Raw genomic sequence first — 19,932 nt, 5'->3', positions numbered from 1 at the left:
GGATTTAGAATGAAACAAAAGAAATGAGCATGCCATTTTGTCAGGTCGATGCTTGCCTAAAAAAAAAATAATAATGGCCACATGTATTTGATGATGAAATGCCATGCATTAGTTAGTTTACTGATTGCTGACTGCAGCATCCCAGTTGTACCAGGAGTGTTTTGATGTGCTCCTTATGGCATATGTTGGACATGGAAATAAAGGCCATGAATATATGTCTTGATTTTTGTGTTTCGACAGTAGAAGCATTTTAGCTTAAGTCTTAATTCCAGATCATAAAAAAGTAGTCACATCAAGTGAAGAAAAGATATGACATAGCATGCTGCCACAGTAGCAAGCATAAGAAAGAAAGTCTTTGTAAAATATACATATGTATGCATATTATGCAAATATATTTTATAGTAACATACAATGTTTTAAGAATGTCGGATAATGCGAACACAAATTAGAAAAAAAAGTCTAGATGGTTTTATGTTAGAGTAACAAATAACCTGAGACTTCGATGCTTTCTGTTAGATATCAATCTTAGAAATCTATAAGAGATGCAGAACACATTTTCAGTCATTAAAATATCAACTAAAGTGATACAAAAATGTGCTAAAATTTTCCCATTAGTACAGCTAAGCTGGAATCAGTCCAAGTGTACCAAAATTAAAAAAAAAAACAAACCAAAAACAAAACAAAAACCAACCCAAAACTGTGTATTACAATACTTACAGATGAGATTCCATTCACCACAGATGGATTTTTCAAAAGATGAGGGTTTGAACATATTAATATGAGCATCTTAAACAACAGGAAAGCTTTTTTTTTCTGTGACTATTTAATCCAAGTCAATGATCACTGAAAAATGACACGCATGGAAGATGAAAAGAAACCTTATAAACCGAATGAGCAAAGAAAACTTAGCTCAGTAAAATGAAGGATGTGATATGAAAGAGAAGTGACTCATTTTAAACTAGCAGTACCATTGGATGGGTTTTTGAAGAGTACATTAGCTTTAAGTAATCAAGGTTTTGAAAACCTGTACTGAAAATGTCTAATTATGATAACTTAAGACATATTTAGGGGTGATTTTATGCAACACTCCCTCATTCTTAAGGTGAAATATTTAGATGATATCTGTCCCTTTCAGTAAAAAAAAATGCACCCACTTCCTCTGATATGCATTCTGTGTTAAATTGTCCATAGCTGCTGAAAGTATACATGTATGTGCATTTGTGTTATACACACATGTGTAAAACATATGCACATACATTCTCATATACATGTGTATTTATATATGTTGAGAAAGTTCACATATATATATACAATTGCATATGTATATATATATATGTGTGTGTGTGTGTGTGTGTATTTATATATAGGTATAAAAATGACAGGCAGAGTAATATTTCACTCAGTGTTAAATGAAGTCTGTGAAAAACCAAGTATAGTCACTCAGTTAACATAATACAGCCAGTAAATTAGGTTGAAAAGAGAAAAAGTAAATGGAAACACGATCCTTGACCATCTGTCTATGGCATTCACATCCGTTAAGTCGGGGATTTTTATTTTGAGCTGTGAAGACCTCCTCCGTAAGTGGGTCTTCTTGTGCGGGATGTTTCTGTCCCCCATATGTCGCCCATGCCCTTCTCGAGGCATGCTTTGTTTCCTGTACTGGATTCCTGAGTTGTCGAAGGATATTGCTGAATTCCTGGAATCGCCAACTCCTCCTGTGACCTCATTCACTTCATTATGAATTTCAAGTGATGTTAACAGAATGTTTCCATGAGCATCCACCTAATTGGGAGAGACAACACATCATCAGACAACTCAAGTGCCAATAAATTTAATTTCCACATTCCAAACACAGAGCAGGCTATGTAATTTGTTTGATTCTGAGTATGTCATGGATAGTTATTATACATCTTTCATGTCCATCACTGCATTTTATTGGAAAATATCATTTCTGGAATTTTAATAGCAGTGTAGACATCTATCTGCCTTGATTTAAAAAAACCCTTATTGTATGAAAATAAATAACATAAAGAGGACTTTTTCAAATTGAAATTCCTCAATAAGAATGCAAAAACACTATTGGAAAACTAAAGACCAAATTTCTTATTTTTATAAAATTTTTGTAAGGTATCCTTAAACACTTATCTATTTCAGAGTCATTATAGGTTACTTGAAGTCCTTCCTTTCAATATGCTCTTGTTCTTTATTGGAATAACAACTTCTTCATTTTTCCAAGAAAAATGTCTTGCTATAGTTCAAATGCCTCTCCTACCTACTGTACAAGAAGTGGATGAGATTTACCTAACATTGGCAATATATTTCTAAATGGACTTGGGACATGGGCTATCAAGTAAAAATATACCTGGAATACTAAGATCATTTTTAGCTACAGAATCTGCAGGTAATAGATGTATCTAGATGACCAATAGTTGAACTTCCTTCCAGATGATGTTGAGGGTCTGAATATACTCAAAGTAATGAGTCAAATGCTACCAATCAATTCAGAGATAACCTATAAATAACCTTTTTAAACTCAGCATGCTTCACATGTTGGGTTCATTTGTTGTTGCTACAATCTCAAATACCTTGACATTCCTTCATTGTGACACTGTTCCAACTACACAGAATGCCCTTGGTGTGTATATTTTAAAATGTATTCATTTGTTCTGAAACTAAATTTATTGGCATTTTCCTGGAAAAATTACACCAGATTACTTGGTTGTCTAAAAATACTAATCCTTGAGGGACTATTATAAAAAAAATCCTTTAGAAACCTCATAGTTAATAACTTGCTTTTGAAAAAAGAAAAATGATAAATACTGGAGAGGTTGTGGCAAAATTGAGATACTAATACACTTTTGGTGGAACTGTGAACTGATGCAACTATACTGAAGAGCAATTAGCAACCATGCCCAAAGGGCCATAAAACTGTGCATACTCTTTGACCTAGCAATACTGCTACTATGTCTGTATCCCAAAGAAATTAAAAGTAGGGGAAAAAGGACCTACTTGTACAATAAATATTTATAGCAGCTCTTTATGTGCTGACAAAGAACTGAAAACTAGAGAGATGTCCACCAACTGGGGAATTACTGAACAAGTTTTGTTATATGATTGTTATGGAGTACTATTGTGCCATAAGAAGTGACAAACAAGATGATCACAAAACAACCTGTAAAGAAAGACTCATGAAGGAAGTCAAAGTGAAGCGAGCAGAACCAGGAAAACATCATACACAGTTATAACAATAGTGGATGATGATCAACTGTAAACAGCATGACTATGATCAACAGGGCAAGGATCCAAGATGTTTCCAAGGGACTCATGCAAAAAAAGGGTATCCATCATCATAGAAGGAACAGATGAAGTCCAAAAGAAGACTGAAGCATACCTTGCTTCACTTTATTTGCTCCATGAATTTTTCTCTAGAGTAAGCAATATGTGTCTTGTTTCACAAGACAAACATTAAAAATATGCACTGTATGATAACATGTGTGCAACCTATCACAGTACCTGCCTTGTTGGGGAAGGGAAAAGAGCAGAAAGGAGAGAAAGAACATGGATTGAAAAGTGTCAGAAAATGATTATTAAAAATTGTATCAACATGTAAAATCTGGAAAAAAATAAAAATAAAAATTCAAATTAAAAAAGTTTCCTGAGCAGGGAAGATTTGGTGAAGTGGTTCAGATAATTTTCTTAATCTACCTTCTATATTGTGGGTTCCCAACTGGTTTTTCTGAGGGGAGAATATTAAATTATAATCTATTACCATTTGGGTACTTTACAGTTTTCTTGGCTCCTGAAGATTCAACTAGGAAAGCTACATTGTACAGAGGTAAGAACAATGGCTCTATAATGAGAAAACCTGGGTTCAAATCCTACATCTGGTAACTAATCTTTGTGCGACTTTGGGCTAGTCATTTAATTTTTCAAGTTGCAATATCCTTCTTCATTTGCAAAATGATGAATTGGGACCATATGCTTCTGAATTTCTGGATCTATGATTCTTCCACAGAAAAGATTTGGTATGTGTTTATGTGAGGTGAAAACACAGAGATAGTATTCTCTTAACTTCTGTAGCTGTCAGGCAAATAATAACTTCAAAGCGATTTCTTATTCACTAAATGATTTGTGTCTTGCATAATAATTAAAATTCTTATTCTCATAATGTAGGAAGGGATTTTAGAGGCTATGCAAAGCAAATCTTCTTCACTGTCTTAATCTAAGAATTTATTTATTATATTTCAGAAATTAAGCCACCACATGAAGACCTTCTTTGACACAACAACTATTCAGGGGACATTTTTTATGACAAAAGCACAAAATATCCCTTAGTTCATTGGTCCCTTTTGACTTTCATAGTGATGGCAATAGAAGAAAAGAGTGCTGAAGGTGTTTAAATAGACTTAAATAGACTTCTTAGATAAGCACAAACATAAATCAATCAGTCAGTGCTCTCAGTACACTCTGGGCAGATAAATATCACAGTTAAGTACTACATGATATTAATCTATTAAGACTGCATTAGATTCTCTTGATTGCCACATCATACATACAATTAAAAAAATGGAGTCAGGAGTCTACCGAAAAACCTTTTTTAATGGAATTATTTTTAAAAGTCCTATTGATGCACTCGATTTTTTAAAGTATCATAATCATTCCCAATTAACCATGCCACTATCCTTAACCCTCCTTTGTAACCAAAACAAAACAAAAAAAAAAAACTAAGCAAAACTAGCTGTCCCAGTGATAATGTTCTTCAATGTATGCCATTATTGGTGTCTACTGCATCCAGTCTTCACTTTTACTGAGAGGATGAAATATTTTTCAATATCTACCTCTGGAACCAACTTTCATCATTACTTTTAATCTGAACATAGCTATCTTTTAATGTTGTTTTCAATTATATTATTGTTGATCATGTGGGCTACTCTCTTTGTTTGCTTTCTTTGCTCTTTAACATTTCATATAGATCTTCCCATGTTACTATGACTTTTTCATATTCATCTTTTCTTTAACTGCAATGATATTTCATTACTTTCAAATGCCAGTTTGTTCAGCCATTCCCCAATCAATTAACCAATCAATAAATATTTATTAAGTGCTAATTATGTACCATGTTTTGTGCAAGGCACTGCAAATATAAGCATAAACAAAAAGAAATGATTGCTACTCATTTTAATGAATATGATATAATTAATATTCTATGCATTAGGGAAGATAACATGCACGTATATAAATGTGTAGAGAGAATAAAGATAAACACATTCATATTTTATAAATATATATATATGACAGATAAATACAAAGTAGTTCAAAATGAGTTATTTAGGAAAGACAATAATATTTGAGGAGACAGGGATGGATTTCATGTAGAATGGATGAGTGCATTCTAGCCATGGAGGAAAGTCAGAATAAAGGTTTGAAAGATTAAATGGTTTGATTGGGCCAAAAACTGAAATAAGGGGGAAAGAATGTAGGAAGAGCCTGAAAAGATAGGCTGTGGCCACAGTGTAAAGGGTATTTAAAAAGAGAGGTTTACATTTTATCCTACAGGCAATAGGAAGCCACTGGAATTTATTGAGCAGATGAGAGACTTTTAGATCTGATCTTTGGCATATATTTGGAGATTGGACAAGATGCACTGGTAATTCAGTTCTGAATCCAATATACTGTAATTATTTACATTTAGGTCTTTACTGTATTACTTTGGCACTTCTCTGAATGATTTCTCCATCATGCTTAAGGAAGCTCACTCCTGGGATAACATCATCCTGTACCATTTCTTCAGCCTTGGTACACTACCTCATCACTACCCTCTGCCACCCTGATTGGAGTGGGGCCATGAATTCTGAACCCCCATGGAAGGGGAGACATCAGCTCTGACATCTCTTTATTTCTTATCTTGATGCAATAATGTGGGACTTTTGTTACCGACTTTTCTGTCAAATCCTTGTGTTGGGTACCTTCCCTTCCCCTTTCCCACCTCTTTTCAATTTCCTTTTATACTGTGTCTTTCCTTGTTAGATTGTAAGCTCCTTGAGGGCAAGGACTATACGTTAGTTATATTTGTATACTCAGTGCCTAGCATAGGTCTTGGCACCTACTAGGCTCTTAATAAAAGTTTACTGACTATTGATTGAAATGTGAGAGCCTGAATTAAGGTAGTAGCTATGTGGGGAAAGAAAAAAGGGATCAGATGGGAGAGATATTATATAGAGAAACAGTAAAATTTGGCAACTGAATGGATAATGTAGTGTAAAGGAACAATAAGGAGATGAGAATAATGCTATTTCCAGTTTTTTGCTACTGAAAAGCATTATGAATATTTTGTTACACTTAGGACCTTTATTTTTGCATAAGTCCTTTTGAAGTGATATACATTCTACCTTCTGGTGTTGCGAGGTCCAAATGACATAATACTAAAAGTTTACATTTATATAATAGTTTAAGGTTTGTGAAATGCTTATTTATTGAAAGTTTTGAAGATTAGAAAGTTACCTAAAAAACCTATTGTTATTCTTTTTCTTATTGCTACTACCCACAATGTCCCTAGGTAACAGTGTTGGTTTTTTCCCCCTCCCCATTGATAGCACTGATGGATTAATTTCCTCGAAAAGATGAATCTGTTGGTTCCCTTTGGTCACAGGACTGGTTAGAAATAGAAACAGTCATGGTGGCAACATTCCCAACCTTTTTCACTGGCACACTAGGGAAAGGGGTGTTGATTGGCTGGCTGCCTGCCTTCTACTGCTAAGAAGATTCAGGAATCTTTAGAGGAAATATGGTGAGTTCATGCTAATGTCAAGCTCTTTTTAGTGGGGAGGAGAATGGGGACTATGCGTGTGCCTTCCATTGACTCTTGGAATTTGGCAGCCGAAAGAAAATGGAAGTAAATGATACTTTATAAATAACATTACAAGCAGCCATTTCTCTGGGTTTGAGTTATTTTGAGATGCAAATGTGAAGAAAATGCACTGGATTATCACTTTGAAGGGACTTAATAAACTGCAGCCATCAATGAGACATTTCAAAAATAGGCCGCATTTAAAATAGAAACGTTTAAGCTATAATCTGCTTTGCCCAAGTTTAAAGAATTACCAAAGGTTGAGTTAAAAAGTAAGCCTGAGGATCCTTTTTTTTTTTTAAGTAGCATCATAGATATGGTTTTCTCATAATGATAATAGGGTTTGTTAAATATTTATCAAAACTTCAAATAATTTAATTTCCTTATCATTTTTACCCTTTACAATATCTCCCAAATATGTCCCATTCTCATCACTCAGCCACTGGGACTAAAAATCAAGAAGATCTGGGTTCAAACTTAGATGTTTACTACCAGAGGATCATGGAAAAACAACTTACCCTGTTTGTGCCTTAGTTTCTTTATCTGTAAAATGAAGGAGTTGGACTTGATAGTCTCTAAGGTTCTTTTCAGCTCTAAAATCTAAAATCCTATAATCTATCACATATAATTACCATAGTTCAGACTTTAATTACCCTGGCTTGGACAATGGCCAAAACCTCCTACGCAGTGTCCCTGATTTTAGTCAGATCCAGTCTCCAAGTTCTTCTATACCTATACGCCAAAATTATCTCTCCAGAGCACAGAACAGACCATGCTATTCTCTTTCTAAATAAACTTTCTAGACTTCCAATTGCCTCAGTCCTTATCTGAGTATTCAGATCCCTTCACAGTCCTGTTCCAGCCTGTGTTCTCAAACTTATTCTATATTCCCTCTCTTAAAAAAAAACACACACACACACAACTAAGACTAAAAACAGTTTTCCTTCCATCTTACAAGTAATACTAAGCATGGATTCCAGGGCAGAAGGGCAGTAATTGGTGTTAAATGACTGGCCCAGGGTCACACAGGAAGCATCTGAGGCCAGATTTGAACCCAAGAACTCCTGGCTCTTTCTATATTACTTCTCTTTAGGCATCATTTGAGCCTGATTTCTTTGCTGATTTCAAAACTGAGTATCCTAGCACTCCTCTTCTCCATTTCTTTGTACTGACTTTGTTCTGAATGCCTGGGGTGCATCCTCTCCTTACTTTTAGTTTTTAGCATTCTTTCAAGGATAAACTTAGGGAATTCTTCCATATTCCCCTAAATGTCACAACTTTCCATATCCTCAAATTACATTGTGCACCTCTACACTAATATTTTGTTAAAAATGTAAAGAAAAATGATTTAGGTTATTGTTGTTTGTCCTTGTATCTCCAGTGTTTTATATATAATAGATGATTATAAAATGTTTGATTCATGAAATTAATTTTAAAAAACTGATTTTGCTACATATGCAATTTCCAGACTTCTTAAATTTTTTTAATTTGAAAAATTTTATTTAATTAAGAATATTTTCCCATGGCTACATTATTCATGTTTTTTCCCTCTTCTCTTCCAACCATCCTCCTGTAGCCAATGAGCAATTCCATTGGGTTTTACATGTGCCATTGATCAAGACCTATTTCCATATTATTAATATTTGTATTAGGGTGATCGATTAGAATCTACATCCCCAATCATATCCCCATTGACAGACTTCTTAAATTTTAGAGAATATAATACATATACTTGTGGCACAAGAGGATCAGTTGTATTATTGGAAAAAATGTATTCTCTTTGGAAATGCATATTTTGTACTTCAAACTTAAATGACTGAAGAACTCATGTAAACCATTTAAGACCTACTCAAACGTCAATGTTTATTGTATGCTTAACATAAGTCAGCTGTAGCATGCTGTAGTTTCACAAACAGCTAATTCAACTTTAAGTTTTGTTCAGATGAACACAGAATCCAGAATAAGAGAGATACTGGTTCTATTTTACACCACCCTGGCTTGATTACATTTGGATGATTGTATGTTCAATTTTGGAACCTACATATTAGCAAAGACCTTGACACTCTGGAATGGAGGATGGAAATGAAAAAGAGTAGGGATTTCATTGCTTCATGTTATATATCAGTTTATCAACAATCTCATATATTTTGACAACTTCCCTCAGAGGGTGCTAATCACAACTGAGCCATATCTCATCATCATCCCCAACGGGATTTAAAATCTAAGTTAAGGAAAAGCTGAAGGACCTGGAACAGTTATCAAGGAGATATAATACATTGATTCTTCTATGGCCCTATGATCCGATTAATGAGGTTACTGCCTTGAATAATGCAGGTTCCAACTCTTCCATTTGTTCTTGTTGTGTGATTTTTATCCATATCTTCAAATAAATTGAGGGGGGGCCACTCAATATACTCTAGGCTCCTTCTGCCTTTCTTAACATTGAATGGGTGCCAGTATAGCACATAGGCTATCTATTTATTCTCTTACTTTCACTACAAGATAAATGTATCCACTTTTAAAATTAAATTAATTTTTTTAACCTTACTTTCTGTCTTAGAATCAGTACTGTGTACTGGTTCCAAAGCAGAAGAGAGATAAGGGCTAAGCAATGGGAGTTAATTGACTTATGTAGGTAGAAAGTTTCTGAGGCTAAATTGTTTTTAAAATTTTTTATTGATTAATTAAGAAAAATTTTCCATGGTTACATGATTCATGTCCTTTCCCTTCCTTGTTCTGTCCCCATTCCTGTAGCCAACGAACAATTCCACTGGGTTTTACATGTGTCATTGATCAAGACCTATTTCCATATTATTGATATTTGCACTGGGGGGATGGCTTAGAGTCTACATCCCCAATCATGTCCCCATCAACCCATGTGATCAAGAAGTTGTTTTTCTTCTTTGTTTCTGCTCCCACAGTTCTTATCAGATTTGTGATATTATCATTATAGGATGTTTGGAATCTTCTTTAGAAATGCAGTGTATTACCTCCTCTGCAACTTACAATCTTATACATTTGCCTAGGACTCTGTGAGTTAGTTGAATTGATGAGGGTCATGCAATTAGAATGTGGCAGAAGAAAAAAACTGAAGCTACTTCTTTCAGACTCCAAGACCAGATCTTTAGCCACTCCATAATTTTGCTTTTCAGATGGAATGTTTTCATAAAGATTTTGTAAAGATAATAAAGAAGTCAAACAAGTCAGCTTTCCCCTCCCAGCATTAATTAGATATATTCTTCACCCCAAAAATACTTAGTATTTTCCTTTCTTTAAGATATCTTAAGAACCAATCCCTTGATATCATCAAACTATACTTTCTTTGGCATAAAACTGGTCTACATATTTAGTCAGATCTGGATATTGTTCTTGGTTGTCATTAGTGGAATTTCTCTTTCCTACATCACATTAAAGAAAAATGCTATGTGGTATCTAAATATAGTGGTTCTACTCTCATTGATGCAGAAAAGATTCATTAAGGAAATTTTGACAGGTTTCTTCTATTTTTTAAGTATTTAATTCTTACACTTTTATTTTTAGATATGTTCTAATTTAACTATATCTCTTGCCAGAGTTTCTGTAACTCATTTATTCTCTCCAAAGCTTCTCGCTGTTCTAAAAATGAGTTTATCTCAAACTCATTTCCCTTCATACCAATATCTCTCTGATTGGCCAGAAGGTTAAGGTAGTTTTTAAAGACTTTTGTTCTAATTGAGTGAAATTTTGACAATTTCCTTTGGATATGGAGTATCATCCCTCTTATGCAATTTTTCAGTGGCAATAGCTTATCTAAATAGGCCTAGTTAGAATTATTTTAATTACACATCATGTTTTTTTTCTATGACAAATGTCTTTAAATATTTAAAGAGCTAGGCAGAATCCTTTGTCCTCACTAATTTAAGCATCAATAGTGAGCCCGTGGGACCAAGTCAGTGGGATTGCCTAAAGAGGGGCAAAATGGCCCAGGTCAGAAATGGAACAGGCCAGAGATCTTGTACTTATCAGTTATGAGATTGAGTCTATAAGGGCCTTTACTTTTCAGCCTGGGAAGATGATGAGACCTAGTCTTTTATAAAAAAAGAAACACCTCAGTAAAAGAGGAATTGGATTTATTTGTTTTGAATCTAGATGGGGAGAATTAGGAGCAGTGGTTCAAAATTAGAGAAGCTGATTTAGGTCCTAAAACAATTTAAAAGATTTTCCTTTCCTACAAGTAACACAATTAAGACATGGAATAAATTGCTGTCTGAAGTAATGAGTAGGCCAATGTTCAAAGCTTTTAAAGAGCCATTGCATGACCATTTGGGTAGGGATTTTGTCTTAGTAATATCAGAGCTAACACACATACAAGATCTAGTATTCCATTATTTACTTGTCAACTTACAAGACCTGAAAAATCAAATCCTATCACTGATATCCCTCTTTGCCAAGGGCATTATCTCTTTCCTAGTGATTAATAATCATATAGTAAAAAACACTTCATAAATAACAGTTCAATGGACTATAAAAAGCTATTTTTGAAAGAAGTTCCCAATTAGCTGAAGCTTCTTCTTAAGGCAAAGGAAAGGAATACTTGGCAAGCCTATTTATTCAAACCATCTGTGAATGGTTCTAATGATTCATAGCTTCAGCAGGTCTCTAAAAAATATTTTGTTTACAATCTCTCCTTTTCTACCACCCTGCTGATAATGAAAAAAAAGTGTTGCTCTTCAGGGATAAAGATGAAACAAGAACTAGAAACAAAGAGTATGAACTTTTAATCATTTTTTGTTTTTGAAATTGTGATATTTATACTTGTCATATCTATCTAACAAGATTATAAACTCCATGAGAGCAAAGATCATTAAATTTTTACATGACGCAGGAACTTAATTTTGAATTGAATAAGTATAATGATTTAATCACATTAAAAAAAAACAAAACCTCTTACTTTTTTACTTCTAAACAGAAGAGTGGCAAGGGCTAGGCAATTGGGGTTAAGAGACTTGCCCAGCATCACATAGCTAGGAAGTGTCAGAGGCCAGATTTGGACCCTGCTCCTCCTGACTCTAGGTCTGGCACTGTATCCACCGTGCTCTCTAGTTACCCCTATCTAAAAACCCACATAGTTTTGCTTAGTTATTGTATTATTAATTACCTAATTCAACAATCATATTTTAAGTGTTTATTATGTATAGAGTCAAGTTCTAGGTCCTGAGGAAGAGAGAAAATTTTATCTCTACTCTCAAGGAGCTAGAGGAGAGTGATCAGGACAGATGAGACAATATCTTCAAGGATTAGTTATTTGGCCTGGAATAGAGAAAACTTAAGGAATACACGCTGTCTCCCAATTTTTGACATATGCTTATGGAAGAAGGAATGAACTTTTTATTTACAGAAGCCAGAACTGAGAATAATGAGTAGGCAGACAAATTTCAACTAAACAGAAAGAAAATATAAATTATATAAAATAAATAGAATAGAATATAATTATTGTTATATTTATAATATAATATGAGAAAAGTTTTCAAAAAATTAGAGCTATCCCAAAATAAAATGAATTGTCTTAGGAGTACTGATTTTTCATTTCACAGAGAGCTTGAAGAGGTAAGTGGGCAATTAATCATTGAGTATATTGTAGAAAACATTCCTATTTAGACATAGGCTGGTATATATAAACTCTCAGGTCCACTCTAACCCTCAGATTCAAGAACTCCATAGCATATATAAGTATAATCCATAATAATACATGCTAAGTATACTGGAAAAACCACATATTTTAATATAACAAAGAAATAAATTTAGGTTAAAAAGAAATATACATTCTTTTGATTTAATTCAACATACACTTAATATCTTTTAGGGCAGGGACTATTTATTTTGTATATTTGAAAGAAAATCTAACATTAAATATAGTCCCATGAACATAGGAGGTGCTTTATAAATGTTTTTTGAAATAAATTGAATTTATAGACTTGAAGAAAAATAGTGTGCTAATTTTTTTATAATAAATTGGAAGAAAAAGAAAGATGAGAAAATTACTGGAGTAACTACTCCAGTAATCCAAGTATGTAATAATAATGCCCCTGTTAGAGACTGATACACTGTGGCACAATCAAATGTAAAGGACTTATGAGAAAGAATGCTATCCACATTCAGAGAAAGAACTGTGGGAGTAGAAACACAGAAGAAAAATAATTAACTGATCACATGGTTCAATGGGGATATGATCAGGGATGTAGACTCTAAGCAATCACCCTAGTGCAGCTATTAATAATATGGAAACAGGTCTTGATCAATGATACATGTAAAACCCAGTGGAATTGCTCATTGGCTATGGGAAGAGTGGGAGGAGGGGAGGAAAAGAACATGAATCATGTAATCATGGGAAAATATCCCTAACTAACTAATTAATTAATTATTTTCAGATTAAAAAAATAAGGCTTCTGTTAGGGTAGTAGCAATAAGAATAGGAGTTGAAACAGATAGTTTTAACAAATGAGATCAGGGAGAAAACTAGGTTTGGGAGAATGATATTAGGCTGAGTTTTGAACTTGTTGAGTTTGAAGTACCAGTGGAATGTCCAAATAGAAATGTCTTATAAGTGATCAGGGATTCATATGTGAAACTCAGAGAAAGATCAAGACTGGACTTACAGACTTGGGAGTCATTTAAGTAGAAGTAGAAATCAATGCTTTTGGCTTGAATAAAATTTCAGAGAGAAAAAACAGAAATATAACAGAAGAAAACCAATAACAGGGGAATATGAGACATCCCTGACACTAGTTGGAAAAAAAAGGGAATCTGACAAGGTGATAGATGAAGAATAATTAGATGTAGCAAGAAGAACCAGAAGAGTATTGTCTATTGAAGGAGCAAGGGCAAGAGAGGGTCAACATCAGGAAGTGGTCAACAGGGTCCAATATTGTAGAGAGGTAAAAAAAGACAGAATAAAACACTACTAAAATTGGGGATGCAGAGGTAGACTTGAACTTGGGGACTAAAGGGTAGAACTTCTCTCTGGAAAGAAGAGAGATGTTTCAATTAATAAGTTAATGTGAGGGGGCAGCTGGGTAGCTCAGTGGATTTAGAGCTAGACCTAGAGACAGGAGGTTCTGGGTTCAAATCTGACCTCAGACACTTCCCAGCTGTGTGACCCTGGGCAAGTCACTTGACCTCCATTGCCTACCCTTACCACTCTTCTGCCTTGGAGCCAATACACAGTATTGACTCCAAGACAGAAGGTAAGGATTTAAAAAAAAGAAAGAAGTCAATGTGAATTTATAATAGCAAGAATTTGAAAATTGACTAGCTGTGGCCAAAGGTGCTTAAATCAGATGATTTTGTGGAGAATGAAGGCAGCTTTGCCTTGGATTCCTCATCTGTAAAATGGAGGGGTCAGATAAGTTGATCTCTGATGTCCCTTCCAGCTATAGAACTGTGATGCTATGAATTGCCTGTACTAAAGCCAACTGGCATCATCAACTTCCTTTGATAACCAACCTTGCTAATGCAGCACAGGCTGTGAAAATGTCAGTCATTTTTCAGTTGTGCCAAACTCTTTGTGACCCCATTTAGGGTTTTCTTGGTAAGTTTCCTTGAGTGGTTTATCATTTCTTTCTCTAGCTCATTTTATAAAGGTAGAACTGAAGCAAACAGGGTTAAGTGACTTGTCCAGGGTCACAAAGCTATCTGATGCCCTTTTTGAACTTGGGTCCTCCTTACAATAGGGACTACATTCTATCCATGTGCTACTTTGCTGCCCTGCTCCTATGGATAATTTGTTTTTAATTTATATGTTAAAGATATGGCAGAACACCAAAATTGATAGGATAATTGCTAGAAATTTTCTTTTTTTTTCAGCATGAATAAAGGCATTACTGAAATACTGGTATAGTGGGAAGACATTTGCCTTTCCTGGACCTTAGTATTCTCAAGTGTAAATTGAAGAATTTGGACTACAAGGCCTTCCTGAGGTTCCTTTTAGCTCTAGATCTGTTAATCTCCCCCACCCCCCAACCATTAGATTGTAAGCTCCTTCAGGGCAGTGTTTTTATTTGTATGTTCTTAATAAATGTTTATTGATTAGATCTGTGATACTATCATCCATCTTTGACACTGGATTTTTGTGGGTCTTCCTGTCTACCCAGTATTCATTGGCACATGAACTTTGATATGCCTTATTTCTGTCCTGAGAATCCTTCCCTAGATAACCTGGTGGCCCCAACTCCTGTGGGCTTACCCTATTAATTCTAGATTTAGTGCTTCATCCAATGAAGCTCATGCAGTTCTCAGCTTCATTAGCAGCAGATCTAATCAGGACTGACTTGTATCCTGGAACTTTTGACAAGTCTTTCCTGAAGATCATGCCTAAACTAATTTTTCATTTGTGTCTGACTCTTCATGATCCCATTTGGAGTTTTCTTGGTAAAGATCCTAGAGTGATTTGTTATTTCTTTCTCCAGCTCATTTAACAGATGAGGAAACTGAGGCAAACAAGTCCAGTGGCTTGCCCAGGGTCACAAAGCTAGTGAGTTCTGAGTAATTTTATTTTTTTAAAAGTGAAAGCTATCAATAAGGAATAAAGAAGACCAAAATCACATTTGTAAAATGACAGATGACAAGCAGTGCTGAGGATCATTTTATCAATACTTTTTCCCCAAGGATTTTATCCTCATCTTTCCTCATTAAAATTAGTGATTTAATTATTGGTCTATCCTGCTCTACTTTATTGGAAGCAAAATTAGTTGTGAAAGAACATCTCATGGAGATGTCAAAAGATACTTTTCTTCATGCTTTCTTAGATTTCTTTAGTAGATAGACTTATTTCTTCATCTTCCACTTTCCAACTTCTTTGTGGTATCACTCACTTTTTTTTTAACCCTTAACTTCTGTGTATTGGCTCCTAGGTGGAAGAGTGGTAAGGGTGGGCAATGGGGGTCAAGTGACTTGCCCAGGGTCACACAGCTGGGAAGTGTCTGAGGCCGGCTTTGAACCTAGGACCTCCCGTCTCTAGGCCTGGCTCTCAATCCACTGAGCGGGCTACCCAGCTGCCCCCTATCACTCACTTTTAACAAGATAAAAATAATACCTTACCAAATGGGGAAATAAATGCTCCTGCTTTAATAAAATACAGGGTATTTATGATTGTTGATCTAATTGAAGCTATAATTCCCTGAGTAAGAATTATGCTTTTTTGACAGCTTACAGGGTTTAAATATACAATGCTCAAATACACAATAAATAATACTGAAGCCTCTAAAATAATGTACTCATTGTAAACTAACGTTCATCCAGGGCATAAAGATAAAAAAATTAAGGGCAAATATATGTTAATACATTTGTCAGAAACCTTTTTGAGTTGTGGAACTGCCAATGCAAGAGTATAAAATCAAAGAACATGAGACTTGAATCCTTCACTGACTGTACAGCCAAAGAAAGACTCTTAACTATTGTCAATTAGCTAAGTTAAAGAAAGTTTTGCGTATCAGTGAATCTCATCATGAATTAACAGAACTCTTCAGTCAAATCTCTTTGATGATTATTAAATACTAGAGAATTTCATCTTAAGCACTTTTAGAATTACTCAGGCATTTGGACAGATAGGTGGCCCTGTGAATAAATAACTGGATTTGGGATCAGGAAGACCTTGGTTCAAATCCTATCACAGCTACTTATTCTAGTTTTGTGGTCCTGGGCATAGGAGGTGACTTAGTGGATAGAATGCCAAGCCTGGAGTCAGAAAGACTCATCTTTGTGAGTTCAAATTTCAATTCAGATACTTACTAGCTGTGGGACCCTGCAAGTCACATAACCTCGTTTATCTTGGTTTCCTCATCTGAAAAATGAGCAGGAGAATGAAATGGAAAACTGCTCCAATATCTTTGCCAAGAAAAACCCAAGTGGAGTCATGAAGAGTTGGTCTGAATAACAATAAGAAAGACCCTGGATAAATCACAGAACCTCTCTACTTCAGTTTATTTTTTTGCAAAATGGAGATAATTGCACTTTCCTCCCTTCTAGTATTGCTGAGAATCAAAGCAAATAACACATAAAGTCTGATGGAAATCTTAAAGAGTTATAGAAATTCTAGCAATAATAATAATTATTATTGTGTCGAAGGGGCACTGAGTCTAATTTAGGAATACCATAGGGCCTCTAAATAGATAGTCTCCTACTAGCACAAAGAAAATCTGAGGAGTATGGAAGGTGGATTATGGAAATGAGAAACTTGATGAAATCTACTTTCATCTACTTTCCTAAAAGGAGATTTTTGCAGACAATGAAAAAAGGGAAGATAATAGCAAAGGATTGAGAAACAAAAGATCTTGATTGTAGGCTTGACTCCACACCTCATTTGACTCATGTCTTTGGATTATGTTTCTTATCCTTTCTTAGCCTTAGTATTATCTGCAAAATGTAGGTATCATACTCAAGACGATTTTTCCAAATTTCAGTCTTAGCACTGTAAGCACTGAACCACCTAGTTGCCCTAAATTGTTTTACTAAATTAACTCTAATGCCCCTTCCCTCTCTAAAATTCTCCTATAATAAAATTGGCTCTATCTATAAAAAGAGAAATAATGCTGGCAATTATTCTCAAAGAGGCATTTAGAAGATCAATGCGTAAATGTTGATAAATGAGTAAATGTTTATAAAAACTATATTCTCCAGATATTTAACCTATGAATATTTTAGTCATATTATTATAATAGTGCCTATTTCTACTCCCTAAATTTCTTCCAATTTCATTGGGATGAGAATTGATCAAAAAATTTACTTTCATCATTAGAAATTTTCATTGATTTAGGTGTATCCCGTTGGTTCAGTTTTCTAAACTCTTGATTTAAGGAAAGTAAAATATGTTTATAAAATTGTCAAGTTTGCTAATTACATATTTGTTCTCCAATTTTGGAACAGTTAGAGCTAATCAGAAAGTATAAAGTTAAAGAATTATGAAGTCTAAGCAACTTAATAAAATACTAAGAGAACATGTTAAAGAATTTTTTAATAAAGAAAAAAGCAGTACAAATACCCCCTCCAACTATACATTTCTTTTATATATGAATTTCAATGTATACCTTCAATAATACTAATTCTCAGCAAAGGTGCTGACAATTCTTTCTTTTCTTTTTTTTTTTAACCGCTTCATACTCAGAAAGTGCTATTTTTCTATATGGCATTTGCATATTCTAAATATTCTATCTTTAGAGGAAAGAAAACACATTTCTAATATTTTAACTACAAAGGAGACTGTATAGGAGTCCAAAATTTTTCCAATCATTTTTAGTTTCTTTGGGAACAGCATGACCATGTCTTGATTTAATATATTTTGTGCCTGCAGTTGGATGAGAGGCAATTTAGATATTCGATGTAGTACTGATAGTGAATACTCTACTAGGATAGAAATCTCAAGTCTAATCTGGTCCAAGGTTATGAATTGCCAATGGTCATCCCTTGGGTTCAAAAGAGATATTGGAAATTCAGCCTGTGGTTTTTTTGTTCCACCCTGCCACTGCTCTGGTGGATAACTTCAAATTATTTACTTTCTCATCTTTCTTCTATTTTGAGACAATTCTTACTGGGAGATTTTGGAAGGGATTTTCTACAACAGCTGAAAATATGTGCCCTGCTCTTTTTTTAGTTCCTAGAAAGTAAAACTTAAGCATGTTAATCCTATCCTTTCCTGCTGTGAAACCTAACCACCTCATCCATAGAGGAAGCACAAGGAAGTGACCCTTCCTGAGAAGAGGAGAAAAGAAAGAATAAACACTCAATCTTGAACAAAAACAATTTTCCCCAGCTAAATTAGTTCAACATCAAGCAGACTTGAGTTCATGTGGAAACCACAGTGACTTCGAGGGAAGTGGGGAAAGAAAGTGTCCTGGCACCATCCTGTATTGACTGCAGGAGGAAGAAAGTAGAGGCTTCTATTTAGTCTGAACTTGGCTATGCTAAAGTTTTTGCTCTTCTCAGACTTATTCTGATGACAATAATCAAGTTGTTTCTGAAATATTATGCAGTTTTAAGACTTGGCAGAGCTGTTCAGGGTTTTTAGAGAAGCCATAATGGATATTATAATGTCTTGTTCTGACCTCCACTTTGTGGCCAGATTGAAGGTGTAAGAAGAGTATTCAACATGATGAGGAATTAGTAAGTGAGAAAGAAAATGGAGCAACCAAGAAAAGTTGTAGTTAGAGTAAGGAGATGAGAGATACACATACACTGTGTGTGTGTGTGTGTGTGTGTGTGTGTGTGTGTGTGTGAGAGAGAGAGAGAGAGAGAGAGAGAGAGAGAGAGAGAGAGAGAGAGAGGGAGGGAGGGAGGGAGGGAGGGAGGGGAGAGAGAGAGAGAGCACTTTGGGAGACTGGAAAGCACAAAGGACACAAAACTAACAAGTGAGGGCTGGCAGTCATTCTTTATGTGACCTTTAGAAAGCTATTTAAATTCACTGGGCTTTATTTTTTTTTTAAGTTAGAAAATGTAGATACTGATGCTTATACTACCTACTTTACCAACTTGTTTCTGAAAAAGTACTTTGAAAGCTATAAAACACTATAAAATAAAAGCTCTTGTTCTCAAATGCATTTGTTCATTTTCATTAATGCTCTGGCGTGATACTTCCAGTGCCAGCACTTCATTGATCTTTATCCATCTTTGTCCATCTCCAATGGAATGAATTTGGGGATGTAATCCATCCAGGAAGCAAAACATCTTAAAAAGGCATTAAAAAAAACAGCTATAGAGTTGGAAGAGACTTTAGATTTTCTCATTTTTATAAGGAGAAAACTAAGGCCACAGGAAGGACAAGCTAAAGGTTCTATAATTAGTGGGTATAAGAACCAAGATTCAATTCTTTACCCTTTCTAACATATCATGTTTTTTCAAGGAGGATGCAAAATTAATGTGGTATCCATACTGGGTAAGAGGAAAAAACACGTGAGAACAAGAATTTGGAGATGATAATAAAAAAAAAGGAAAAAAATTTAAAATAACATATAAAATACTGCAGCATAAGGGTTGATGATTAAGGGAATACAATGTCATCAATGTCATGAGATTTCTAGTCAACCCAATGCCATTACAGAATGTGACATTTTTTTTTT

General features: G+C 34.7%; 1 protein-coding gene across 1 annotated transcript in view; it reads right to left on the bottom strand.

Moving 5' to 3' along the window:
• Positions 1–1,440: 1,440 nt before the first annotated feature.
• The window catches only part of GABRB3 (gamma-aminobutyric acid type A receptor subunit beta3), a 266,332-nt gene continuing 247,840 nt past the window's right edge, over positions 1,441–19,932 (bottom strand). The window contains exons 8-9 of the mRNA XM_044669290.1: positions 2,716–2,747; positions 1,441–1,782 (exon numbers count right to left, since the gene is read on the bottom strand). Coding sequence (XP_044525225.1) covers positions 1,441–1,782; positions 2,716–2,747 — 374 coding nt within the window. The remainder of the gene's footprint in view (positions 1,783–2,715; positions 2,748–19,932) is intronic.

The sequence above is a fragment of the Gracilinanus agilis genome, chromosome 3, assembly GCF_016433145.1.
Source record: "Gracilinanus agilis isolate LMUSP501 chromosome 3, AgileGrace, whole genome shotgun sequence".
Lineage (NCBI taxonomy): Eukaryota > Metazoa > Chordata > Mammalia > Didelphimorphia > Didelphidae > Gracilinanus > Gracilinanus agilis.
This window is presented reverse-complemented; position numbering and strand designations above follow the sequence as displayed.